Source organism: Euleptes europaea, chromosome 2 (genome assembly GCF_029931775.1).
Source record: "Euleptes europaea isolate rEulEur1 chromosome 2, rEulEur1.hap1, whole genome shotgun sequence".
NCBI classification, from domain to species: domain Eukaryota; kingdom Metazoa; phylum Chordata; class Lepidosauria; order Squamata; family Sphaerodactylidae; genus Euleptes; species Euleptes europaea.
This window is the reverse complement of record NC_079313.1, coordinates 48,839,744-48,867,367: the sequence shown is the minus strand read 5'-3', so window position 1 is coordinate 48,867,367 and position 27,624 is coordinate 48,839,744. Positions and strand designations below refer to the sequence as shown.

Sequence of the window (27,624 nt, the reverse complement as noted above, 5' to 3'; positions counted from 1 at the left end):
GCCTTTGTCAAGTAACCACAATGGGTAGCTGTGTTAGTCTGTCAATAGCAGCAGAAAAGAGCAAAAGTCTAGTAGCACCTTAAAGACTAAAAAAAATTCTGGCAGGGTATAAGCTTTCGTGAGCCACAGCTCACTTCATCTCATTAAGATACTGGGATGTTGACCCTTTCTTGCTTACAGACAGCCTGCTAACCTAAAACAACTTCTTGCCCACAATGATAAACTACTTAACAGTAGCATGGACTCTGGAACCAAGGCCTGCAACAAACCAAGGTGCCAACTTTGCTCTCATATAGATTCTAGCAACACCATCACTGGGCCCAGCAACGTCAGCCATACTATCTCAGGTCCGTGCTCCTGTTCATCTTCTAACATGATTTCTGCCATCACATGCCAGCAATGCCCTTCCACCCTCTACATTGGACAAACAGGCCAGTCCCTGCAACAAAGATTGAATGTACATAAGTCTGACATCAGAAACTACAACATTCAGAAACCTCTGGGGGAACATTTTAACCTTCCAAGACATTCGGTTGCTGATTTAAGATTAGCGGTTCTCTTACAAAGGGATTTCAAAGTGAGATTAGAAAGAGAGACTGCTGAATTACAGCTAATAATGAAGCTCAAAACTATGCATTCTCCAGGATTGAATAGTGATCTGGGATTCTTGTCTCATTACCAATGCTAATTTCTCCGTCTACTACCCCTCTGCATATCACACCTAATCCAATCATGCCTGCTAATGTCATTTACTTACTTTTGACATTTACATTGCCATTGTGTGTCTAATTCACTCTTCTCTACTTAAGGATAGATGGACTCACATTTTAGCTGTATCTGAAGAATGGCTCATGAAAGGTTATACCCTGACAGAAATTTTGTTAGTTTTTAAGGTGGTACTGGACTCTTGCTCTTTTGTCAAGTAAAATTGCTTTTAGTTCTGTGCTTTCAAGATAGGAGAGAATATAAGGCTACCTCACACACAAAAAAGCAGTATTCCATACACAGCTAATGCAGATGCAAAACACTTCTGGGTATGTATCGCCTTCTGAATAAAAATGCTCATTCAGCCCCACTGAACTGGCTGGATGGGTCTTTTCATGTGGATTTACATCCCTATACAATCAACTGTATTTCATTTACAGACCTCATAAATTGTTTTTCCCCCTTTTCATTATAAACATATTTTAAAGTGGCATACAATACAAAAGAACTTTGTTGTCATCTAATTTCCTATGACTAGAGATGGACTGCGACAACAATGAAACCAGTCCAATCAAGCCAGGAGGGGGGGGGTATCTGCTTTTCAAGCAGAAGGTCCCAGGTTCAGACCCCAGCACCTCCAGTTAAAAGGATTAGGTATAAGAGTGAATGTAAAAGACTAGAGACCCTGGAGCCAGCCACTGCAGAAAAGACTGACCTTGACAGAGCTTGACTCAGTGTTCAATGCCTATCTTTTTACCATTTTTATACTGCAAGTTAAGAAAACAATACAAAGAACATGACATTGCCTGTTGGAGAAAGATCCCCACACACACACTATCAAATGTTACAGGAGAATAATTCTCAGCTATAAAATTCACATACTGTGTACTATTGATCTAATCTAATTGTTAAAAATGTGACAGCTTGGGGTTGGGCAATTAGCAAAGATGTAGCAATTCCCTGTGCTTTAAAAAGCTGCTTGGGAAAGCTGTCTGTGGCAGAAATATTACAAATGTGGAGTACCTACTATTCTCTGAAAAAGGTTAGGCAACACACACTTTGACTTGCTCAGAATGGCAACTGCCCAAAAATGCACGTCAGTGGAGCATTTACAGCCAAACCTAGAATGAGTTAGTGATTCTAACATCACTCCTATTAATGAGAAAAATGTCAGTCTCCCAGAGCAATTTTTTTTGCTCCTGGTTATCAGATCCTTCAAAAAGCTGATAACTAGTCTTTATAGATTGTGAGAGTCAGATATAACTCTGAATCTATTATTTTACTGGAACCCTCGGGGTAAACTTATCACCTGGAAAGCATTTTACATGGACGATTTGACTTTCATGTGGAGTGTCATAATGTACCCTAGATGGAAATCTAAAATAAATTATATGGCATGCAGCCTTCCTGGTGCAGGAATTTATCATTCCCACACTACAATAATTTTGAAAACTGTATCCCTTAAGCTACAAAGATATGAAATATTATTAACTGCCTGAACTTAAAGACCATTCTGATTGGCTGGTATAAAATGCAGGGGCTGGGATTAATTTCTATGGAACCACAAGCTTATCGCAAACTGTTTTTCAACCATCTAAACTGCCAAGTTTATCTTCTTGCAGGACACAATGTTCATTTTATCACCACCATCCCCAATGTATGCTGGTATTTCAGTAAAACTGTTCAAGGAAGTGAGAATGCCTCCATCTATTGGCATGGTTCTCTATCATACCCCAGAGAAAGCAGGCAGTGTTTCCACCGGCGCCTGGTCTTCCTTTTATATGACTTCAATTCTCAACAACCCTCCTGACTGTAGAATGCATCATCTCAAATTGTCACAGACTGAAGCATGCCCGTTTCATTCCCCATTCTTTTTCTACTGATGAAGGAAAAAAGTAATTACATGATATATACAAAGGTAAGGCATGATTGGTCTGGGTCAGTTGTGGCCATAAAGAAAAGCAGAGAGATGGTTTATTTAAACAGTTCCTCGGCACTCATGGTCCTGTGGTGCAATCCAGAATAGATAATTTGCACTGGGCTTGGAGCTTAAAACTGTCTTAATGCTAACAACAGACTATGTAGATGAACTGTTGAAGGTGCGTGGCCAGATTATTGGTTCATCTAGCTCAGTATTGTTTGCTGTGACAGGCAGGGTCTTAGACAGAGCAAGATCTTTCCTCCTTCCTGCGATTCTTTAACTGGAGATGCCAGCGTTTGAACTGGAGACCTTTTGCGGCATCTCAAGCCTGGGGCTCTGCAACAGAACCCACCTTCACTGAGCTGAGCAGGCAACTCATGGGTTCCAGTGCTGGCAGCTGCCAGCCCCATTCTCTTGCCATTGCCTTCTCACAACACAGTTGTCTGCACAATAACAGTTATGCTACACAAAAGGGAGTCAGGCAAAAGGAGACAATGCCCTTCATGCTTTTCTGTGGCTTATCTGGGCCAATAGAGCCAAGAGGGTTTGGTGCCCTAAGGTAGGTCCGAAGGCTTTCTGGCAAGCTAAATATGATTCCTAGAGGCAGGACTGTCACCAGAGCGGCACAACCCAATCCGCAAGGTGAAACTTCCAGTTGCATCCCACTTTACTGCAAGAATTGTTTCTAGAGATTGTCTTTAGTACAATAAATAAATACACAAATACATAAACATTTCATTAGAACTCAAACCCTGCAAAAGATGAGAGCCTGTCACACTTCCCAACCTTCTCCCCTCTCAGAGAAGCTTAAATATGTCATCAGACAAGGATAGGTGGCAGTAAACTCACCAATTTTCTCTTCCTCCTCTTCCCAGGCCGAGTTTAGTCACTCAGAGACAAATCTTTCTTGTCCCCCTCAAGCTTACTATCAACTCCCCTCCACATTGCTTGCTGGAGCTGCCACTTTACTTGCTTGTCCAGGACTGAAATACTGGATTTTTGTTTACACAAGAGTTCCCCACATCATCTGTCGGTCAGCTGACAACTTCAATGGGCCAAGAACATCTCTCAGGCCTAGAGATGCCGCGAATGTTTTGCTTGGACCATTTAAATAAATATCCCTTTGTCTTTTGGACACTAGTCCTGAGATCCTATAGTAACTGAAGTGGCTGGTTTAAATTTCTTTTTGCTTGATTTAAATAGTGATATTTCTCTAACATAGTGACCTCTTAGAACGGGAGAGAAAGCATTTTCACAGTTGGGCATTCCTGCTGCTATCCATTCTGAACGTTTGGAAACAGCTTGGATGGCTGACCCAATTTTTTAATGTTTTTTTTTAAATGGTAGTTTAATTAGTGCATGTTTAAAAATATATATCCTCTGAGTGGATACATTGACACCACCTACACATATCTGGAAGTGTGATCAGTCGCTGCCACTAACAGGCAGTAGCTTGGGTGGGGGGAAATTACACAATCTGGCCTTAATATGTGTGGCTCTCCAGGCTTTCACTGTAGAAATGTATATTTTTCAATATTCCTCTCTGAGCTGAAATAATGTCATTTATATGCAAATGAGTCCACATTCTGCAGCTGTTACTTCTCTGCTGAAGCCCTGGGAATTATTTGCACTTAATAAAGCCTCATAAATAGGTTTTGCCTTTAAATAGGTGGGGGAGCAGCAAATCTATCATATCTATTTGCAGTTCCAAGCTTCTTTCGTATCTTGAAAGTTATATGTATCTTTTAATAGAAAGTTTCACAGTTACAAGAGAAACACAATTGCATTTACCCAAACAAAAGCATTCATCCTTCTTCCTAGCGGAAGCTTCATTTTACCATTGCCTATAGGAAGAAGGAAAGAGGTTTTAAACGTTCAAGAATAAATGTTGTAATGTTTTACATTTACAAAAAGAATCATTGTGAGGCAAAAAAGAATATTGCTCTCTCAGCCAGCTTGGACAGTGATCTTCAAACCTTTTCTTACTACAGGGTGTACATGGTGGCTCGCTTGTTTGAATGATCTGATCAATTGAAATGTAATATGAGAAATATGTGGTCAGGTTCTGACACTTCTTGTAGTGCTGGAGGATGTGTTTAAGCTTTATCTCCACTCTAAATGAAATGTGGCATAGAGGTTAGAGTGCCATAGAGAACAAAGGCCTAGTATCTGGGAACCTCAGGTTCAAACTGAATCCCCACTTTGTGTGGATGCTTACTAGGTGACTTTGGGCCAGAATTCTTTCTCAGCCTAACCTAACTCAGGTTCTGAACATAAAAACAGAATGAGGGAAGAATTCTCTTGTAAGCATCTTTGAGTCTCCATTAGGCAGAAAAGTGGAATATAAATATCTAAATAAACTTTTAAACTGAACAAATGTAGATCATGAAAACAGTGTCGAGTAAGGAGATATATATATCCTCTTCCCAGAACTGTTTCCCTGTTTTGATGTGGGCTTAGAGTCATCAGGTCCCTCTTTGCCACTGGTGGGAGGTTTCTGGGGCGGAGCCTGAGGAGGGCGGGGTTTGAGGAGGGGAGGGACTTCAATGCCATAAAGTCCAATTGCCAAAGTGGCCTTTTTCTCCGGGGGAACTGATCTCTATCTACTGGAGATTAGTTGTAATAGCAGATGTCCTGCCACCTCCTGGAGGTTTAGAAAAACAGTACAGGAAACTGTATATACACAAAGTGCAAATATTTATAAGCTACTGAGGTGAAACATAGACCATATACGTGACTTATATACAACACAATTATATGCAATATGTACAGTTCACACAAAAAATGTAGAGAAATTTCCAAAGGTCTCAACTGAGTACCACAAATATATAGAGGAAGTTCCAAAGGTCTCAACTGAGTACCAAATGAATGCTAATATTGTAATCCTTGTGTAAAGTTCATATAGAGCCACAATCATCGATGGATACGGCCGTTTCAGATCCACAGCAGTGGAAAAACATTGGCACCTTTTGAGGGAGATTCCAGGATGCGGGGCTCCGCCCAGTATAGGCTTCCGCAAAACGCAGTCTATCAAAGATAAGATAGTGCATTCAGATATATACAGGGATGTTTCAGGCAAATCTATTGTGGGACACTATAAGTGCCATAAATGCATGGCATGTGATCTATGTCTTGAAGTCAAAGAATTCAGGAGAATTGATAGTGATTTTGTATTCAAATTGCAGTCTTTTACCAACTGTGACACGCGTTTCTGTGTTTACTGTTTGCGCTGCCCGTGTGGCAAATTTTACATAGGCTCATCAATTAGACCAATTAAAATGCGCATATTGGAGCATAAATCCAGGATACGGGCCAAGATAGTATCTGCCCCGGTTGTAGAACATTTTCTCGAGATGCACCATAATGAAAATGAGCTTCGCTACTTTGTAATCTGGCGACTGCAGAGGAAACGTTTCAATATAGGTGACAACGAAAGATTGTTAAGGCAGAAGGAGGCTTTCTTCATTCACCTTTTGAACACGATGTCTCCAAATGGATTAAACCTGGATAATGATTTTTCTTGCTTTCTATAGGGTGTATAAAATATACACTGTTACTTTAAGAATTCCAACCAACTACCCACCACAAATTGCATTATTGGGGTTGCCAGTTTGTGACCTGAAGCATTACTCTTTACCCTTAAATGGTGGACTATATGGTATTATACTAGGATAGCCAGTTTTAAGGTTGCCAAGCTCCAGGTGGGGCCTGGAGATTTCCTACTTTCTATAGGGTAAAGCTGATGTTAAAATGCTGCTAAAATATACATTGTCACTTTAAAGAATTCTAACCCACTTCGGGGATGCATCATCAGCAACACCTGGGTTTTCCTATGTATCTGATTAAGACTCTGTTCTAGTTTACTAGCTGCACTATGTGATGTACTTTACTGACGTCTGATTGCTCATATTTACCCTGTGTGGGAAGGAATGATGAATATGTAACAGCACTTTTGTATTGTAAGTATATTGTATTGACTCATTTTTTAATAGTCATAATCTTTATATATTTATATACTGATGGTAATATATTAATTTTTAGAAGGACTGAAGAAAGATTTCCACTGCTGTGGATCTGAAACGGCTGTATCCATCGATGATTGTGGCTCTATATGAACTTTACACAAGGATTACAATATTAGCATTCATTTGGTACTCAGTTGAGACCTTTGGAACTTCCTCTATATATTTGTGGTACTCAGTTGAGACCTTTGGAAATTTCTCTACATTTTTTGTGTGAACTGTACATATTGTATATAATTGTGTTGTATATAAGTCACGTATATGGTCTATGTTTCACCTCAGTAGCTTATAAATATTTGCACTTTGTGTATATACAGTTTCCTGTACTGTTTTTCTAAACCTTTTGGTACGAGTACAGAGGTGCTGTTTTTCTCCCCACCTCCTGGAGGCTGGCAATCCTATGTGGGCTCCTGTTATTGCTGGGGGGGGGGGGAAGCTTGCATCAGTGAACTTGAGTGGAATTGTATTTTGTTATTGAGTGGAATTTTACTATATTTACTACTTGAATTGTTCAAATAGGGTGGGAGTGAAGCACTAAGGGGACTAGCCTGTAACAAGAAAGCAGGTGATGACAGGGGATGCAGAGCAGTTGTAACCCCCCCCCCAATAATCTCCCCAGACTCATGAGTCATTTGTGGTTTGCTAATTTGCTTTCCAGAGTCATATATTTTGAGTAGTGTTTGTTTTAGGATTAGAATAATCTAGGGGTGCCAGCTCTGTGTTGGGAAATTCTTGGAGATTTTGGGGGTGGAGCCTGGTGAGGGTAGGGAACTTAGTGGAGTGTAATGCCATAGAGCAGTGATGGCGAACCTTTTAGAGACCAAGTGCCCAAACTGCAACCCAAAACCCACTTATTTATCGCGCAGTGCCAACATGGCAATTTAACCTGAAGAATCCTCCTGAAGAATCCCCCTGAAGGAACCATGCAAAATAACAGCGGCGGGTCAGCTATGCACATGCTAATGGCTATGCAAACAGGAACAAAGGAGCAGGCGAGTGGGAGGGGTGGAATTTCTCCTTTTGCTTCGAGACCGTGAATAGGCAGTTTTAAAGTTGCATTTTTAAAAAGAGCTTTGAGTGAGCATCAAAACTGACCATGGATAAATGGCCAGGGTGTCTGTTATGGGGAGGGGAAGGTGATTGAAAGCCACTTTGATTCTTAACCTTAAGTGGTAAAGTCACATGAACACATGAAGCTGCCTTATACTGAATCAGACCCTCGGTCCATCAAAGTCAGTATTGTCTACTCAGACCTGCAGCGGCTCTCCAGGGTCTTAGGCAGGGGTCTTTCACATCGCCTCCTTGCCCAGTCCCTTTAACTGGAGATGCCGGGGATTGAGCCTGGGACCTTCTGCATGCCAAGCAGAGGCTCTACCACTGAGCCACGGCCCCTCCCAGAGCATTTCTATTTCTGAAACCGATCTAGGGTGAATGCACCCTTTCCCTTCTCTGCTCAGACCAGAGGTCACCCACACACACACCAAATCTTCCCAGCAAAAGGGATTTGCTCCTTGCCCACCAAGGGTCACCCCCCCATGTCAGCTTCAGAAGGGAAGCCCCAAAGCCCCAGCCCCTCTCTCCAAGGTGTTAGTCAGGGAAGTCCAAGGCGTTAGTCAGAGGCAGTCCAAGAAGTCAGGACACCAGGAATCCAAAGGATAGCAGGGAAACAAGGCCGGTACGCAAGGAGGTTAGTGACAAGTTGCTTGCACAACAGCCAAGCCTAACTGATGGCTTAAATCCCTTCCCCTGCTGCTGTAGCAGAGCCAGCTGATGCTGACGAGGCTGAGTTCACAGGTGGTGCTTCAGCCCTGCTCTTCCTCATCACTGCTACTGGGGAGGTTCCTCTGTAAAGCCTTCAGTCTAGCACTCTGCCGTCTCTGCTGAATTGCCAGACGAACCTGTTTTCTTCTCTGCTCCAGTGGCCTTGGAGAGGCCTCTGGAGACACTGCATGTTGCAAGGTGTCAAGTCCTACTGGAGTCCTTGAGCTGACAGGCTGCAGGCATGGTGAGTCATCTTCTGACTTTGGCTGATCCTCTATTCTGGCAGGCTGTAGGCCCTGTTGTTGTTCCTGTGGGACTTCTGCCTGAGGATGTCCCTCTGTTCTGGCTTCTATTTCCTCTTTGTCAGAGGAGATCTCTGCAGGCTGACTCATGACACAGGGGCGGCGGAGCCCAAGAGACGCCGCTGCCGGAAGCCGTGGCAAGGCGCTTGGTCAAAGCCTCCGCCGTCTGAGGTGGAGAGGGGAGGGGCAGAGCAGGAGAGGCCAGCGCCCCGACAAACAGCTGAGCTGCGGCCGCAGCTCAGCTGAGAGGGAGGGGCTTGCCCCGGGTGCAAGGAGAGGGATGGCACCAGCGCAGGCATGGGGAGCATGGGCACGGGGAGAAAGAGCACCACCCTCAGCGCCCTCACCACGGCAACACGGCAAAGCCCTAGGCAGATGCGACGGCTCCGCGCGTGCCCACAGAGGGCTCGACGTTCCGGCTGCGGCACACGTGCCATAGGTTCGCCAACACGGCCATAGAGTCTATCTTACAACACAGCCGTTTTCTCCAGCAGGGCATCTCTGAGGTAACAGTAAAGTTGCTCTGCAGGACCCTAACCCTCCTGCAGGACAGTAGAAAAGCACTTAAAGGGATATAGCTGTGACTTGAGACTTGATGACCCTATTGTAGTAAAGAGTGATAGGCAAAACAGTGTTACACTGACCTGTAACTGGTGTTCATTAAGTGTCTTCTGTGCAGGCGCACATTGGGACAGCACATGAGCAGGCCTGACATGGAGAGATCTTTTTCCAGCTGACAACTCCAATGGGGGCACCTAACCCTCTGCTGGAGCCATTGCAACCGTTTCTGGATGGTACAGAAGACTGAAGATGAATGATACAGCTAGGAAAGAGTTAATATTTGGAGGGGAGGCCATATGCCTCCTAGTGGTAGCTTCTGGGGTGGTTGCAGTTAGGGTCTCTAAGCCCAACTTGTATATATGTAAATAAAACAGATAAAAATCCTCCTCCTCATTAATGAGTGGTTCCTTAAACAGTTTTAATCAAGTTTTTGGGCATGTAGAGCTCTGATAGTACCTTCTCTGAAGGAGCTTTCACACATGCCGATTAACGCACTTTCGATCCACTCTCAGGGCTTTTTGCAGCTGGATTTTACGGTGTGAAACTGCAAAATCTACTTGCAAATTATCATCAAAGTGCATTGAAAGTGGTTTGGAAGTGTGTTTTCAGCAGAACAGGTCTTTGAGTCATGCTTGAAGTTGAGCTCTTAACACTAACTGACTGGTATCTCTGGCACTGTTCCCTTTACTCTCTACAATCTAGGAGAAATGGACTGATAATCTAAGGATGGATATGTAACTTGAATACAGTAGGGTTGAGGGGATGTAGTTGGAACCACTTGTTTTCAATTTCCTCTTCCCTCCGATGCTACTGTCGTCTGTGTATGCCATAATATTTTAGGATAATAGAACTACCAAACGAAGTCTTGCCAGGGGGCATACTGTTTTTATTGTGGCACAGAACCTATTCTGCCCAGTGTATTCTACCCACTTCAGCTCCAGATTCAATCTGGTGCTGATATCTGACCCATCTTCAGCTCCATTCTTCATCAGCCAAACTCAGAAAGCTATAGAAGAGAGGCTGTGGGTCAGTGGTAGAGCATCTGCTTGGCATGCAGAAGGTCCCAGGTTCAATCCCCAACGTCTCCAGTTAAAGGGACTAGGCAAGTAGGTGATGTGAAAGACCTCTGCCTGAGACCCTGGACAGCCACTGCCAGTCTGAGTAGACAGTACTGAGTTTGATGGACCAAGGGTCTGATTCAGTATAAGGCAGCTTCATGTGTTCATGTGATCAACCAAGGAACTTGATGTGAATTTATTTGTACAATTCTATAAGTGCTAATAAATATCAAGCAGAAAGTATGGTTTATTTGCTTTATAGCAATAAATGTAATTGAACTGGCAACATGAAGTTTTCTTTTTGTATCTTCTGAGTACCACTTTGAACTCTGTGTTTTAACTTTTACAATATAATCACAGAAAATAATGCTAAAAATAAAACTGCATCATGTTGTTAAAACACTGTGGCTCACTGCATTCATGAGCTTATCTGATGTGTGATATTGTATGCTTCGATGTGTTACTGGAAGCATGTCTAAGCACTGAAAGAATATATATTTTAAGGCTGTCCTTTACAGATCCTGATTTTCAACTACAAATAAAGATTTGATTCCCCATCCCCGTGTTCAGGTACAGATCTTGTCAACCTCACTTTATAGTCTGAAATCAATAAATCAGATAGGACCAGGAAACATATAAGGGAGCTGAAGTAAAATTAAAAGCAGGTATCAGCATGCAGTTTATTATAGAGACTCAAACGAGTAAGATAGTAAATGTGACTTCCTGTTATATTGAATTTTGCTTTTCTTTACTCCATTATGAGAGAAAGTATGGTTATAATGCAAATTATACAGAATCTTCTGCTGAATAACGACCAAAGTATTCTACTGTCATCTGGGAAATAGGCTATCCTCTTCCTTTTTATTCTAAAGCACTCATATGATGTTACATTTCAGTTCAAGAAATAGTGATACCTGTGATTTAAGTATCTTTGCTTCTAGTACCTTCTGCTACAGCTGAAGGCTTTTGAGTTGTTGCAGTAAAACTGACTGTGACATATAATTGTGTCTTTTAAGACCTACAAAGGGCATAGGGTTGCCAACCTCCAGGAACTAGCTGGAGATTTCCTGCTATTACAACTGATCTCCAGTCAATAGAGATCAGTTCACCTGGAGAAAATAGCCACTTTGGCAATTGGATTCTATGGCATTGAAGTCCCTCCCCTCCCAAAGCCCGCCCTCATCAGGCTCCACCTCAAAAACCTCCTGCCGGTTGCGAAGAAGGACCTGGCAACCCTAAAATGACATGCCCCCCCCAGTGCTGTTCAGCCAACCAGCTGTCATCACATCAACAACAACCATGGGGGATGCTTTGGTATTTGGGCAAAACTCTATGTTAACAACGAATTCTACCATAGAGTTTTGCCCCAATACTAGAGCATCCCTGCAGTTGTTGGCAATGTGATGACATCATGTCTGGTACATGCCAGAAATGACATCACCCCATTGCATCTGCCAGAGGCCTCGGCCTAAGCTTACTGTCAGTAAGTCATACCCTGCTGGTTGCCAGGACCTACCTGGCAATCCTAAGGAAAATGCAATGCAAGCCAATTTTGCATCAGTAATTAAGTTGTTCTGGATTGACAGCAGAACATTTGTGGGGAATGAAAAAATAGGAGTGCCATATGCTTCAACTCCAACTTTTTGAAACAGTGGTGTATTTACTAAACCACATACAAAAATATCTATTATTACCCCAAAGGGATGGAAGAAATTTCATATGAGTGAGGTTTCAGTGAGAACTTTCTGTTCAAGTTTGGAGAAATTCATTCAAAAGATAGCTGCCATGCTTCCCGTAAAAGTTTCCCTTCAGCTCTTATTATGAAACACCACCAACTGGATGTGCAAGTGACGTGCCTATGCAGCCAGTGTCACAGGATTCTAATATGCCTACTAACACACAAGAGATTCTTCTCTACAATACAAATCTTGCTTTGGATTGGCTGACTTTTTCTTGTGTGTAAATGAAAAAGGTCATGAACCAATCCTAACACACCCCGGTCTTTGAGGGCATGCCTGCATTACCTTAAAATGGAAGAGATCAAAATGTCCCTCATTGCCTCACTACAGGGCAATATCATTCGCATACATCAGCTCTCCACTGTGCATCACAAAGAAGATCAAGTGCATTGGTTAACTGTGTGCAGGATACGTGCCAGTGAGAACCATTCCATGTAATTTGTACTGTAGCATGCACCCACTGTCCATCAGGGCCTGCACATTCACGGAAGATCTGTGCCATGTTGCTCCTGGCTGAAGAAGTAACCTCAGTCCAGCAAAACTTTCTCCCATGTGAACTTGTTGGAAATGGCCTGAATTTCAACCCATTTTTAATCTCTTCTATAAAATGCACTGCCTGTCACTGTCTGCAAAATATTCTGAGGGGACCATGCTAATCGGGGTTTTTATCTCCTTTGATCTTGATCAGGTATGACAATAACTTCAAAACCAAAAAGGTAAGCAACTGGAGAATGTATCAGAAGAATGGATGTAATATAAAAACGTCCTTTGAGAGAAGACTTCAGAATATTTTTGCTTCTATTAAAAAATTCAAACAATTTTATGAATGGGAAATTAGGCTTTAAAGAAACAAAAACCAAGTATGAATAAATGATGCATAACAAAGATGACAAACAAAGCAAGACACTAACCCCCTCCACAAACTTCTCAATGGTAACATAGACTTTGCCCTATAGATCAAGTTTTACTAGAAGACATATACATTATGAAATCAATCTTCTGAAGATGTGAATGTCAACAGTAAGAACATTGTATATGATGCTGATTTGCTGTGAAAAAGCGATCTAATGATAGGCAAAAAAGTATTTCAAATAACTCTTTAAAGTAATGGAACTAATTTATTTCTAGGTATTTCTTGGACACAATCTACTGGGAAATTTTTACCACAGAAACATAAGAGAACATGAACTTCCTGGCAGAATGTATCCTTAGTCTATGGCTAAAAATGGAAATTAAAGCCTCTTAAAATCAAAAGAACAGTGACAATATATTGCAAAAAGAAGTGAAGCTATTCCCCAATGTGTGCAGGAAACATTATTGATGAGCAGAATATGAAAAAAATGAAAGGAATATTACACAAGGAGAAAATGTTATAAGAAGAAACTTTGAATTTAACTTTTGAAAATTAATCACTTATAAGATTGAAATAAAAACATTAATAACTACTAATCCCCTCCTTGGGCAAGATTTAATTTAAGAGGGGGAAAAGGAAATAACTTGGAGAATAACTTTTTTTAACATGATGTTATCAAGAATAAGAACTATTTGCTGCTTCTTCATTTAATTTTAGGGTCCAGACAGAAATTATTGGTTATCACAATAGTCATAAATAATGGAACCAACTGATTGCCAGCAGAAGGTGCCTAAAGCTGTTGTAAGTTGGTCACTTGGGTGTTTTCTACTCAGGGACAAGCATAAGTTGTTTCCTCACTGCTGCAGCTGCCTATATAGTGCAGCAGCAATGGGATATACCCATCTCAGGTTTCCCTGCCCTAGTCCCTCGGCGGCAGCCACCCCCTTCCCACACCATCAGGACTTTCCCAGGTTCTTTATAAAAATCAGCAATTAAATATCCTTTATATCATTGCAGTGTTATAACAACATGTGTAACAGGTTCTCTGAATTCCTAGGTTTTTTAAAATATCTCTAGCCCATATTTATCACTGTTACCCTGTCTCCCCTGCCCTGACCTGGATGGCCCAAGCTAGCCTGATCTCGTCAGATCTCAGAAGCTAAGCAGGGTCAGCCCTGGTTAGTATTTGGATGGGAGACCACCAAGGAATACCAGGGTTGCTGTGCAGAGGAAGGCACTGGCAAACCACCTCTGTTAGTCTCTTGCCATGAAAATCCCCAAAAGGGTCGCTATAAGTCGGCTGCGACTTGATGACACTTTACACACACACACACACACATACACCCTGTCTCCCCAATGAAGGCACCACACTTACTTTTTGTTTAAAACGAAAGCTGGAAATTCAGAGAATGTTACACATATTGTTATAGCATTATATCAATATAAAGATATACAGTTGCTAATTAAAAATATCAAAAAGCACCCTGAAATGGTGTGGGGGGGAGGAAATAGCTTCTGTAACAAAACTGGGTGGAACTGGAAAAATCTGAACTTCTCTGCCCATCTGACAGCCATCCAGGATTTGCTGAGACCTTTCCCAAAACTTTTCAGCAAATATAGGTTTGGGAAAGATCAGGAAAAAAGCCAGGGAAACCCTTGGAGGTGAATAAAGGTACCATGGTGCTGTAGGGAAGCATTCAAAGAATTGAACCTGGGGCAAATAATTTGTGTGAAAATGGTCTTGACTTCATAATTGTGAAGTAAAGATTGAGTATGCCAGAAACCATTCTATAAGGCTCTTTCAAGGCAAAGGCCACTGGTTCCCACAAATGTACATAAAGGACAAGAAGTCATATGGTACGATTTCTAGTTAGGATAATTAAAGATTAGAAAAATCGAATTAAAGTCTAATTTACAAATCGATGGACCAAATGAATACAGGAAATGGCACACTTGTTTCCTTGGCTACTGAGACACCAAGGCACTTTGGTATAAGGTTTGAATTTTGAGAAACTTGAATGTTCTGGTATCATTTTTCTAAGCAAGTCTGTTTATAGTCCTCATACACAAGAATGTTTGAACATGTGATGACAAATTCTTAAAGTTCAAAAGTGAAAATGAAATATTTATTAATGTCATTTTAGCAATGTCATAACAGAGACCAACCATTCACACTAGCCTATTTATAAAATCAACAAAGACTACCTCTAGAATTTTCTATAATGCTGCATTGTATGACCTATATTTTAAAAAATCGGCACTATATAATCAGACACTGGAATCCAGAGAAGCCCATGCATACACACAAAGTGCTCCTGCACATGCATAGGACGTAGATGATTTTTCCTTGCAGTGATAGCTCCTTGCACCTCAAAACTGATGCTTCAGAGAGCCATCCATACTGGTAGTTTCCTTTTTTTTAAAGAGGACTTAGGAGATGCCTCTGTAAAGGGGAAAGATGAAATCCCACTGGCATGTATAATACTGCATTTAGCACATTGTATCTAAGACAGTATCTGCAAGCCCATTTCTATAGTTAGCTATATAAAAGCCATTGTAGTGCTACTAGTTCTTTGGGACAATATATCCTTTGGCAACTTGAACAAAGGTTTTGCAATATTTTGAGAAACATTATCCACTTAAAATGTAAACATAATGCTAAAGCAATAGAACATAACACAAATTCTGATGACAGTCCTTTAAAAATTCTAAGATTACAAATGAATGTTGTTCCTTTGTATTTTTAAATCCCATTGTTTCACATACTGTATGGGTATTACAAAACCAATTTAACAAGAAAAACATCAAAATTTAATAATCCCATATACAGGACATTTTTTCCAGATATAACACAGTGATAGTTTATTTAGGAGATGCATAGTACAAAGATAATTTTGTTTCTCAGAGTAAAACAGAGTATAATTTGAAACCAACAAAACAAATAGTTTGGCTTAAAACCAATCCCCTTTAATAATAGGATTTCAAAGAAACTTATCTCCTACAATACTAGGAGCAGCAACTCATATAAACAAAGATGTTTAAAGAACTATTAAAGATGCATTGTGCATTAGATACTAGAAGGAAACCGTATGCCATTTTGGTCATTACTATGTAAGCGATGCAGCAAGATTGTCTATTAACGAATGACAGTAAACCAAAAGTAGGAAAAAATGATTTCTATTTGTAGTCCTCATCCTGAAAATGAGTATTTATTTATCATCACTGGCAATGTATCTGGTTTATTTTAGAAAATGCCATCAAATATGCTGAGAAAAGGCTTAAGATCGTCGTCGTCAGGGAGGTGATCCCTAGCAAAGTGAACAGAATAAAAGAAACTTTATGTTTAATGTATCAAACCTTAATAAATTGTATTATTTTATCTAGAGTGAAACCTAACATGTTGTAGAGTGCAATCCTTGCACAGAAAGCTGTAGGCAGCCATATGTATGAGCTCATGACCTTTCTGAAATACCTGTTTATATACAATTATGCAAACTGCAGACAAAGCTCTGGCAGTATATGCACAAATCTTCTTTTTCATTACCTGAGATCAGTCTCTTTTGCCATTCCTTTGTTACAGATAAAAAAGTCCCCCTTTCCAGCAAATCTGTAAGATCCTGAGACCGCTTCTGAAGTTGTAGTCAACTGTTGCGGAGGACTGTTTCCTTCTTGAAAGCCAAACTGTAAGAGTCATAAGAAACAATGTGAATTTGAAACAACCAGCTTAAAGAGAGAGACGATCACTAAGAAGATTTTTTTTAACACATGTACCGTAGTATCAGGTCTGATTCAGAGTGCTAAAATAAAGAATTTACCTACACGGTTTTTAGGATTATATACAAGTGGGAACCAAAAAAGACATTTGGGAACATCTCATTTCCCCCTCCCCCACTATTTCCTCTTTCCCTTCCCTGTGTTGAAACAGGGAATGTCTGGTGTACACAAAAGAAGAGAAGAAGACCCTGCAGAGGGCAGCATGAGGGCAATTAGATAGGATAGTGAGGTCAGCTTCTTCTCTCCTGTTAAGTGTCATCTCCAGATTGCTACTCTTTAGGGCAGGGATGGGGAACCTCAGGCCCGGGGGTCCGTATGCGGCCCCCGAGGACATTTTTTGTGGCGGAGGTGCGGTGCAGGGCAGCCTTCCCTGAGGGTGTTCCTGGGGCCACGGCTTGCAGGGGCACTGCGGCGCCCTTTGGACCTCCTCTCGCCGACTGACAGCTGTTGGTCGGCGAGAGGAAGGGGAGGGACGCTTCCCCAAAGGCTGCCCCCTATAGCCGCAGCGTGCAGGAACACCGGGGCACACTGTAAGCCCCTCTCGCTGCCTGTCAGCTGTTGAGCAGCGAGGGGGGGGAAGAGGCCCGCGGCTCCCGGCGGCAGAGCATGCGCTCAGGAGCCGATCGGGCTTTGGGGGACCTTTTGTGGACTCTGGGGGGGAGGGCATGGAGCCTGGGGCCAGGTCACGTGGGGCCGGCGGGTGTGTGTGTGTGTGTGGGGGAAGGCTTTTCTCTCTCCCTCTCTTTCTGTCTCTTTCTTTGTCTGTCTCCCTCCCTCCTTTTCTTTCTCCCCCTCTTTCCATTTCTTTCTCCCTCTCTCCCTTTTCCTCTTTTTCTGTTTTCCTTCCTCCCTTTCTGATCGACCACGGGCTGCGCCCCCCTGGTGCCTCGTTTGCTCGGGCCCACCGCTGGCTGCCCTCCTGCCTGGGAGGGGGGGAGGACCGGGGGAGCCCTCTAGGCCGTCTCTGCGTGGCCTGCCCTGGGGTTGCCAACCTCCAGGTGGTGGCTGGAGACCTGGCAACCCTAGCCACTCCCCCCCACCGGGAGATCTACACCTGGTATGGCCCCCGAATGATGTTATAAATGTGCAAATGGCCCTTGGCAGGAAAAAGGTTCCCCACCTCTGCTTTAGGGCAATATCCTGTTTCTACTCAGAAGTTCCACACTTGGTCTCTCTCTCAGCTAGTGATGTAGTTAGGAGTGGACGCTATCTCTGTCTCTCCTCTTCACTATCAAGTATGTTAGTTCCTGAATAAAGCTTCATCTACTACACTTTAATCAGGTTGTGCACCTTTTCTGTGATAATTACTCTGCCAACACCCTGAAAGCCCCCACAGCCTCTCCTGCTTTCTTGCCTCCTTCTTCCTTCCTTCCTACAGCCAAATTATCTTTATCTGCTGTCTTCAATTTTTCCTTCTTCCCTATCCCTGACAGCCTTTACCCAGCAGGACTGAGCCCAGTTGTACAGTGGGCAACTTGCAAGAATTTACAAGAGGGGACCACATTTTCCCCTGTACCCCCCTCCCTGCGCTATTTCCTCCTTCTCCTGGTAACCCCCATATCCTCATCCTTCTCCGCTTCCTTCTCTCCTTCCCACCCACACACCAACCTAACTTTTATCTGCCCCCCCATTTTCAGATGTCTTTATTATTCATTTACTTCATTTATACCCCACTTTTCTCCACCATGGGGACCCAAAGCAGTTTACATCATTCTCCTCTCCTCCATTTTATCCTCAGAAAAAACCTGTACCAGGGATGGACTATGAGTGAAAAACCCTGGAAAAGGGATCCATCCCCCAGCCCACCCTGGTCCCGTCACTCCAAAAGGAATGCGGGAGAGAGGAAGAGGCAGTCTTCCTATCCAAATCATAGAATCATAGAGTTGGAAGGGACCACCAGGGTCATCGAGTCCAACCCCCTGCACAATGCAGGAAATTCACAACTACCTCCCCCCCCCACACCCCCAGTGACCGCTACTTCATGCCCAGAAGATGGCCAAGATGCCCTCTCTCTAATCATCTGCTTAAGGTCATCGAATCAGCATTGCTGACGGATGGCTATCTAGCCTCTGCTTAAAAACCTCCAGGGAAGGAGAGCTTATCACCTCCAGAGGAAGCCTGTTCCACTGAGGAACCGCTCTGTTAGAAAATTCTTCCTAATGTCTAGAAGGAAACTCTATCTTGCAACCCGTTGGTTCTGGTCCGACCTTCTGGGGGCAACAGAAAACAACTCGGCACCATCCTCTATATGACAGCCCTTCAAGTACTTGAAGATGGTAATCATATCCCCTCTCAGTCTTCTCCTCTTCAGGCTAAACATACCCAGCTCCTTCAACCTTTCCTCATAGGACTTGGACTCCAGACCCCTCACCATCTTTGTTGCCCTCCTCTGGACACATTCCAACTTGTCTACATCCTTCTTAAATTGCAGAGCCCAAAACTGAACACAATACTTTAGGTGAGGTCTAACCAGAGCAAAGCAAAACCATCATTTCGAGTGGTCTGGATACTATACTTCTGTTTATACAGCCCAAGATTGCATTTGCCTTTTTAATGTACAGATGCAGTGTTCCTTGCCTTGTACAGGACTCAGCTGGGCCAGGTGACAGTTCTCCCGCCTCAGGTGGGCTGGGTGCTGCTTCCCTGATTTTGTGCAGGGTTCTGACAGGCCAATCTGGGTGTTGTGTCCCCCCCAACCTTGGGTGGGCCCAGCTGGATGCCAACTCCCCCTTGCCTCATCTCTGGCAGACCAAGTCAGGTGCCACTCCCCCCTCACCTCTCCTCAGGAAGACCAAGCCTGGCATCACTTCCCCCCTTGCCTTGAGCAGGACAAGCTCCACCTCCCCTATCTCACCTCACCGCAGGACAGGCGGCACCTCCCCTGCCTTGAGCACTTCTGTCACATGGCTGGCCCAGCCCCAAGAGGAGCAGAGGCCATCGGTTCACTAAGAGGCATCTTAATGGCTAATCTCTCCCTGCCTCTGAAATAAACCAGGCTGAGTATGTGTAACTGGCCCAAGGTCACCCAGTGAGTTTCCATGGCAGAATAGGGGTTGCAGGTCCTAGTCTGAATCTCTAACCACTATACCACATTGGTTTTTGTGGGGTGGCTGCTGTTGAACATTAGCAAGCATCTGGGCTAGATGTGTCATGCAAGTTGTGTGGTGTCAAGGCCTGGCCTCGATGAATCATTCCTCAAAGGCCAAAAGAGCCCTGGAAAGGGCTCAGCTCCCTCCCCTGCCTTATATTGGCAGAAATCAAGCCTGTTGTGGTTGCCTAGCAATGGTCACTGAGGGCATCTGCTTCTTAAAGCTAAAGGTGCCCTTTTTATCATGGAGGGGGGTTTAAAGGAAAGGGCTGAGCTCCCTCCCCTGCCTTATATTGGCAGAAATCAAGCCTGTTGTGGTTGCCTAGCAATGGTCACTGAGGGCATCTGCTTCTTAAAGCTAAAGGTGCCCTTTTTATCATGGAGGGGGGTTTTAAAAGCCCCCAAAAAATATTTGTTAAGACTGCGGATTTTTCTGTAAATTTGGGGTATTGTTCAGGTTTGTAAGAAGATCTGTCTTGTTTGTTCATAGGTCCAGTCTTCGCATTGAAGCATCTTCAGATTTGGCCTAGTTGGCTATTATAATATACTCTGTTTGATTGCTCGATGGTATGCCAATAAAGGTACTGAAATTGAAATTGAAATAATACATGACGATAATGATTATAAATGCTTAGGAAGAACTGTAGTGATTCCATGTCCCAATTAGTGACCTATTGGCAGCTTTATAACCTGGCTCAGAATGTTGCTGTGATTACCAGAGCTGTAGTATAAGTGCAATGGCAAAATGCTATTTGATAAGCTATACCATTATACAAGTCAATCTCTCTCTCTCTCTCTCTCTCTCTCAACAACTTAAAGCATAGTATCATTGTGCTCAGTGTGTGTGTTCTGGATGCGTATTCTTGATTCCCCAAGGCTGCTCCCAAGACGGTTTATTGTCAGATCGCACCTCCAAAGTAATAGTCCGAAAGGTTTAGAAGAGGAGCACGGGGGAGCGCTGCGTCATGTTGACGTCGCTGATGCTTCCCTGCCTCCCCTCCCCCTTTTTTTGTTTCACGCATGCGCAACACCATTGATGCAAAGGAGCACTGTACACCAATGTAAGAATTGCCTCATTTGCAGGGCAGGGAAACCCTCATCACAACCTATGCAGGCACTTCCCCCTCCCCCCCAAAAAAACAAAATGAGCCATTCCTAGCACAGTGCTAATCAAAGAGCTGCCATCCCTTTCGGGGATGGTCCAACATTCCTGCATTCCTTCGCTGGGACGAACACATTTTAAAAAAACCTTTAAGAGCAGGGAGCCATGCTCAACCCCAGCAGCGGAAGAAACAGAGGAACATGTGGGGAGGAGCTGTGTGTTGGCAGGAGAGCCCTGACTTTTGTGTGGGTGTATGTGCTCTCTCTCTATCCCTGACTCTCTCCCTCTTTCCTCTTGCTGCTTCCCTCTCCCTCATCTGCCGCTCACAATTTCACTGCTTTTTCAGCCCTTGCCCTCCTGCATTCCTTCCCCCTCAAGCCCATGAACAGTTTACAAAATCCACTTCGCGGAAATTCCATATGAGGAATGTTTTATCGGGACCCCGCACAAATAAAAATGGTTAGTCCAGTCTTCCAACGTTCCTTTGGTAGACTAAACACACTTACAGAAAAAATAATTACGCAACAATAATGACTGGTGGTTGCAGATGGGAGGGGAGGGGGAAGGTGGGATGGGAGGAGAAAGGCTTTGCATTGGGTGTTGCAAAAAGAGGGGAGGAGAATTGAATAGCGTATGCAACTGCACGCACCCCTTGGATTGCTGTTTTTCAAATGGCATAAGGACATACATCGTCGTATCGGCGTTTTGGGAAAGCACAGACATTTGCCGCTTCCAAAGAATTACCAAGCCAAAACGGGAGGTCTGACATGTTTTTATAAATGCTGTATATACTGAGTGCGGTATATATACATATTTAGCAGCAGGCTATTAAGCATATGATTAAGAAGTTGGCTAACCTGACTCACAACTATGATTCTTGAAAACATTTGAGTTGATGGGAATTCTTGTTTTGCTCTTTGTACTTATATCTGACCCTCCCAGAAAAGGAGGGAATACAATAGATGCAGCATAAATTGCAATTCGCTTGTTAAAGTAAGTTTTAAAATAATTGATTTAAAAAAAACCTTCCAGAAAATGTGCATGAAACAAAATCCCAAGTATTCCCAAATTGAAACAGGCCACAGAAACTTTTCATAAATAACTAGTAATACAATATTTAAAATGTAAATACTCACACAGAAGTATTGACTGGCAAGAAAGATCTGTATTTTTACTTACTTTTTGTTTATTTTTATGTTCTGTAGGTGATTTCACATATGGTGATGGTGGACTCAATGACGAAAAGTCAGAATTTTGTAGGAAGATATTAGGTTTCTCTTTCAGCATGGAAAAACTAAAAAAGTGTAAAACAATCAACATGTTGGAAATAAAATCTGAAAGTGAGGGAAGTTTAAGCAGTTTTAAATCTGATGACCCACTTGTGTTTGATGAGTTGACTATCTTAGGGTGCTTTTAGTCTGAACGTACAAAGATGTGTACATTTTGTGCAGTTACTCAAATGCTTCCCATACATCTACATACATGGTATACATGTCTGTTTTCCTGCACATTTAAGAGATTCAATATGTTCACTGAGGAGGTCAAAGATCATAGCAAATTCTGGTCCTTTATTTAGACATAAAGATGATGTGGAGCCTGCATGACAAATTTCACAATTGTGGCACATGCACAGCTCAAGGGGGGGGGGAGTACTGCCTTTTCCAGGGACACTTTCTTCTTCTATGCCTCATTAGTGTTGTTTTAGATTGTTTTAACTTGTAGTTATATGTATATTTACCTGTTGTTAGCAGCCCTGAGCCTGGTTCGCCAGGGGAGGGCGGGGTAAAAATAAAATGTATTTATCATGCCATTAAAGGTGACTGAAACGGAATAAAATGTATTGTTGTTATTGTTGAATTAAGAGTAGAAAATATTCTGTACAGCCTTTTATCATTGTTGATCTTTACAATTCTTGTCCCATCACCAAAGGAAGTTTGAACATTTGAGGTACATTTCATACATGATTGTACAGAGATGTGAATTTCAGTTCTTCTGGGGTTCAGAAGCTCTTCTAGAGCTTGAGGGCTGCCTACAATTAAAAGTTGTAAAATGACTTTCTCTGGGGCAGTGCAATGTGCTCACGTGTCTTTAAAACACCTGTCTTACAGTCTTATGGTATTCTCACTGGCAGATAAGAGTCTGTCTCGATGTATAAGCTCTTGAGAGATCCAACCTGGAGCAGTGCGCGGTGTCAGTAGGAGGCAGGTATTTGCCGACTGTATCTTAGGTCAGATAGGGAGTGACCAGGTAGCAAAGACAGAGGGGCAAGGCTCACACCTTCAGATGTATTCTAATTAAGCCTGCCTCAGATGAGAGTTTACAGCGGAGTGACAATTCTCTGATGGCTGATAAATTTATGTAGCAGTGGGTTCCGATTTCTCATTGAATCATTGCTCTGCATTTTCTCAGGGTCTGGAATAACAGAAGTCTATAGGTTGTTCTACCTCAAACTGTACTTTAAATGGGGACTACCACTGTATAACTTCCAGGGCAGGCTTATCTACTTTAAGGACAGTGGTTCTTAGGTTGGATTACAAGAAGCTTGGCAGTATTAAGTAACGGTAAAGGCATTCATATCACCAAGTTTAACACACTGCAGAGTCTGTAGGATTGCCCTGTTAACATTTTCTAATTTAATCTAATCAAGCCTGCAACACATCCTAATTTCTCATGGCAGAGCCGTCAGGACTGCTTACCAGGAACAAGGAGGAAAAATATTGGGACATAAACTAATATTACTACATATATACAATATTTTACTCAATCAAGCATGGTAATTGTCAAAATATCTCACACTGTCATTTCTTCAGACATTTCTGAATCAATGTAAATGCTTTCCCTCAATTTTTAGGGTTTTTCTTTTTACTCTCCTATAGTAAACCTAATATAAAATAACTCTATTAACACTAATAGTGCATTCCTGAGCCACAGGTGCTGCGCCGCGGCAGGGAGAGGTGCAGTAATGGTGCAGGCAGGAGGCCTCCTAAGGGGTTTGGCCGCGATATGCGCGGCCATGGAAAATAGATGGGAAAATACAGAGGAGAGGGTGAGAAACGGGGTGGCGGCGCAGGCTGAACCCAGCTAGGGCCATCACATGCTCAAGGTCCACTTCCGGGAGGGGAGTCGTCGCGGGGCATGGACTGGGGCTGGGAGGGCCAGCCTGTGGGGCGGGTTTGGCCCCTCAGTGCAGAGTGCAGTGGGAAGGGCGGGGGCAGGGGCTGGGAGGGAGGTGCGGGCCAGGGCAGGAGAGGACGGCCAGGAGATTTCTTAAGGGGGCCAGGAGTTTTTTCGCTAAGAGGGGCAGCTGCAGCAGAGATATGGGGCACTGTCCCGCCAGAATCTCTCCCCCCCCCACGGGTCACTGGCCCGACCTCCAGTCGCACCCAAGGACCACACCGTCCCTTGCCATCAACGCCAGAGTCCCTCCCGAGGAGTCGCCTGGAGCACCCTTCCAGTCTGCCTGTGCCTCCTCTTCCCCGGCCCGGTTGCGAGTGGTCCACCTGCTGCTGGCTCTGTACTTGTGGATGGCTCTCTGGCGGCGACACCATCATCGGGCCCGCAGGTACAGGGAGCGCATCAGCACCCTCCAACTCTCAGACAGCAAGTGCCTGGACTGCTTCCACCTGGACAGGCAGCCATCCAGATGATCTGAGAGGAGGTGGCCCCTGCTCTCCAGGGTCCTCTTCGCGGGCCTTGGGCCACCCGCATACTGCAGAAAGTGCTGCTGTCCCAGCAATTCCTAGTCACCGGCAGCTTCCAGGGAGTGCTTGCCGATGTCCTGGAGGTGTCCCCCTCCTTGGTATGCCACTATCTCCACACCTTCCTGGTTGCCAACATTGGCTGCCATGTCCAGTTCCCCACTGTGGAGTCGCGACTGGCCCCCATTCAGGCCGCCTTCTGGACCCTCGCCGGCTTCTCCAACGTCATTGGCGTCGTCGTCTGCACCCACATTGCCATCCTGGCCTTCCATGAGGACCCCCACCTCTACTAGACCCGCCAGTACCTCTACAGCTGGCAGTCGTGGCTGCATGAGTGGCCAGTGCCACCAACCACCACCTCCCAGACACCTTGGGCATTGGGCACCCCCAGCGGTGGGGGCCATGGATGGCCCTGCAGGGACGGGCTACCCTCAGGGAGAGGGTCGCTGCTTGCTCTGACTTTCAACCATGGGAAAGGTGGACCCCCTGAAGAGGGGGCAGGGTCTGCTTCTGTCCGAGCTTGGAGGTGCCACGCAGGAGCCAGCGCACCTCTGCTGGACAGGGGCGGGGCTGACGGACAGTTCCATCAGCCTCTTTTTCGACTTGGGTCTGGCTCAAAGTATCCCGCCACTGAGGCAAGACACAGGAACGGCACATCTGATCAGATGGCTGTTTCTGTGCCTGTGCAGGCCCCGGGGATCCCAGCTTCATTTGCGTGGGATGTCCAAGCTCGAAAGATGGCCAGACCCCATGAGGAATGGATGAGCGGTGGTGGTGGCACCTGTGTGTCCACGAAAGACCAACATGTCATGGTGGCCCGGGTCCTGGGGGAGTTGGGGGTCGCCCGCACAGGGGGCCACACTTGGACCCCCGACTGGTGGGGGTGGCCCCGGGAGGGGAGGGCTGGCCGGGAGGGGGCAGAAAAGGACAGCTCTGTCTGTATGCAAATGTCCGTGAGGGTGGCTGGGAGATGCCAGCCCTGCGACACCGAGCCATGCCCCCTTGACCTCCCATCTTGCACTGGAGCTACCATGGGAGCTGCCCAGCCACTGAACCTGAGCCGCCCAAGGCTGCAGCCACGAAGCGCTGGCCACCCCCCCCACACACACACGGCCGCTCACCTCAGGAATGCACTGTGAAAAGTTTTTAAATGCCCACTGTTCCAGCAATTAGTTTTCCAACATGCAGCTGAAATATCAGCCACATTGAATATACAATGCATGGTTTGTAAGTACTATCACTACATTGTATTTACCTCTTTAACTGTGCACCTGGATATTCCCTCTGCTTACCATGGAAAAGAGATTCAATTCTTCCTGAACTCTGAAGGCAAGTGTTTATAGATCCCAGATGACGTTCTAAAATATAAAAATGACCCCAAATGTCTTGCAAGTACTTAGTGGAATCCACACACATTTGAAATATGATCTTAAATATATCCATTAAGGTTTTACTACTCCTTTAAAGCTACCACATACAATCCACACAAAAGTTGGGCAATAAGAGTTGAATCTATATTGGTATCAGACTCACGGGGACCAATTTCCACTGGTTTATATCTATAAATTCAACAGATCAATTCAGAAAGGGGTAACATGATTAGCTGCTGAAACTAGTAGCTAAAACGGGCGTCATTGTTATAAAGGCCTGAGGATTACAGCCCCTGTCATCTACTTGATGAGTGGCCATGACCAAATTGTTACCTTTTTCAGAAACTGTGCTATGCCGTCCCCAGATTCAAAAACAATTCAGAGAGGTTTTTGTGTCTTTTGTATAGTGGGTTTGGAAAGAGGGTTGTTGTTTTTTTGCAGATCCTGGAACTGTGAATTCTACACATTTAACAAAAATGTTTTTATATCAAAAATGTATATAAAAAGCAGTTGCTTACCTGAATTGTCCATATCAGCATTTACTAAACTTCTACCATACCAAACCTCATCTCCTAATTCAAAGTTCACATTCAAAGGTTCTGAAAACAAAGTGTAGCTTTTATCTGCATCAGTCAAGTTATTCATTAAAGACTCTTTTAGATTTTTGTTTGAAATTATTGTCCGATGTCTCTTTTCATTGAAAGTTGCAGGTTGCTTGCTGACAAAGAAACCTGTAATTGTTGAAAATAATACAGGTGAAACAGGAAAATTATTTTTCCATCTATTTGGGAGGTGGGGGAAACTGCTAATGTTCAACAGCAGCCACCCCACAAGAACCAATGTGGTGTAGTGGTTAGAGTTTCAGACTAGGACCTGGAACTCCCATTCTGCTGTGGAAACGGAGCCTTGGCTTACCTGTGAGGGCTCCTTCTTCTCTGAGCGAAAAGGACATCTGATCAGCGGGTTATTCTGTTCCTATGCTCAGGGAGAGGCAGGATTCACAGACCTTTACTTCCTGTCCCTGTGCTAGGACCACCCCCAAACTTCCAGTTCGAGGACTTCCCAAGCAGTATTGTAAACAGGAAGAATATAAACTTGTAACAGAAAAAACAGTTAACTAGTTCTTCAGAAGTCTGAAGACAGAGAAGACATTAACTTAGTCAACAACAGACTGAACACCATGGTAAGTAGGGATAAGAATAGGTACCATCATTTTTTTTGTTTTGTTTTTTGTAGTTGTTGCGGCTCTTCGCCCTGGGCGGGCCAGATGTCCTTTTCGCTCAGAGAAGAAGGAGCCCTCACAGGTAAGCCAAGGCTCTGTTCTCTCTCTGAGCTGCAAGGACATCTGATCAGCGGGATCTTTAAAAGCTCAGACCTCAGTTGCTACATGTTGAAGTACTCTTCTTCCGAAAGCCGCATCCGCTGAAGAGTAGGTGTTAATTTTGTAACAAAACCTTGGAAAATACCTAGTGGATGAAGAGATGACCCCAGTAAGGGAACCTGAATATCAAAGGTGGACTGGCCTGAGATTTTGGCCACTATGTCCTGCTAAACCAGGAGTTAATGCGGCAGTGGTTGTCACTTGTCTGCACAAGGTGGAGAACTGGACACCCTGGCATACGCAGTCTTACAAGGCCCCAAAGTAACTGCCAAACCTAATAACTTAGGGT

The 27,624-nt window shown here is 44.0% G+C and overlaps 1 protein-coding gene across 1 annotated transcript in view; it reads right to left on the bottom strand.

Moving 5' to 3' along the window:
- The window catches only part of HFM1 (helicase for meiosis 1), a 105,198-nt gene that overhangs the window by 3,368 nt on the left and 74,206 nt on the right, over positions 1-27,624 (bottom strand). The window contains exons 34-37 of the mRNA XM_056844746.1: positions 26,473-26,685; positions 25,840-25,942; positions 22,066-22,180; positions 16,467-16,603 (exon numbers count right to left, since the gene is read on the bottom strand). Of these exons, the coding sequence (XP_056700724.1) occupies positions 16,467-16,603; positions 22,066-22,180; positions 25,840-25,942; positions 26,473-26,685 (568 nt within the window). The remainder of the gene's footprint in view (positions 1-16,466; positions 16,604-22,065; positions 22,181-25,839; positions 25,943-26,472; positions 26,686-27,624) is intronic.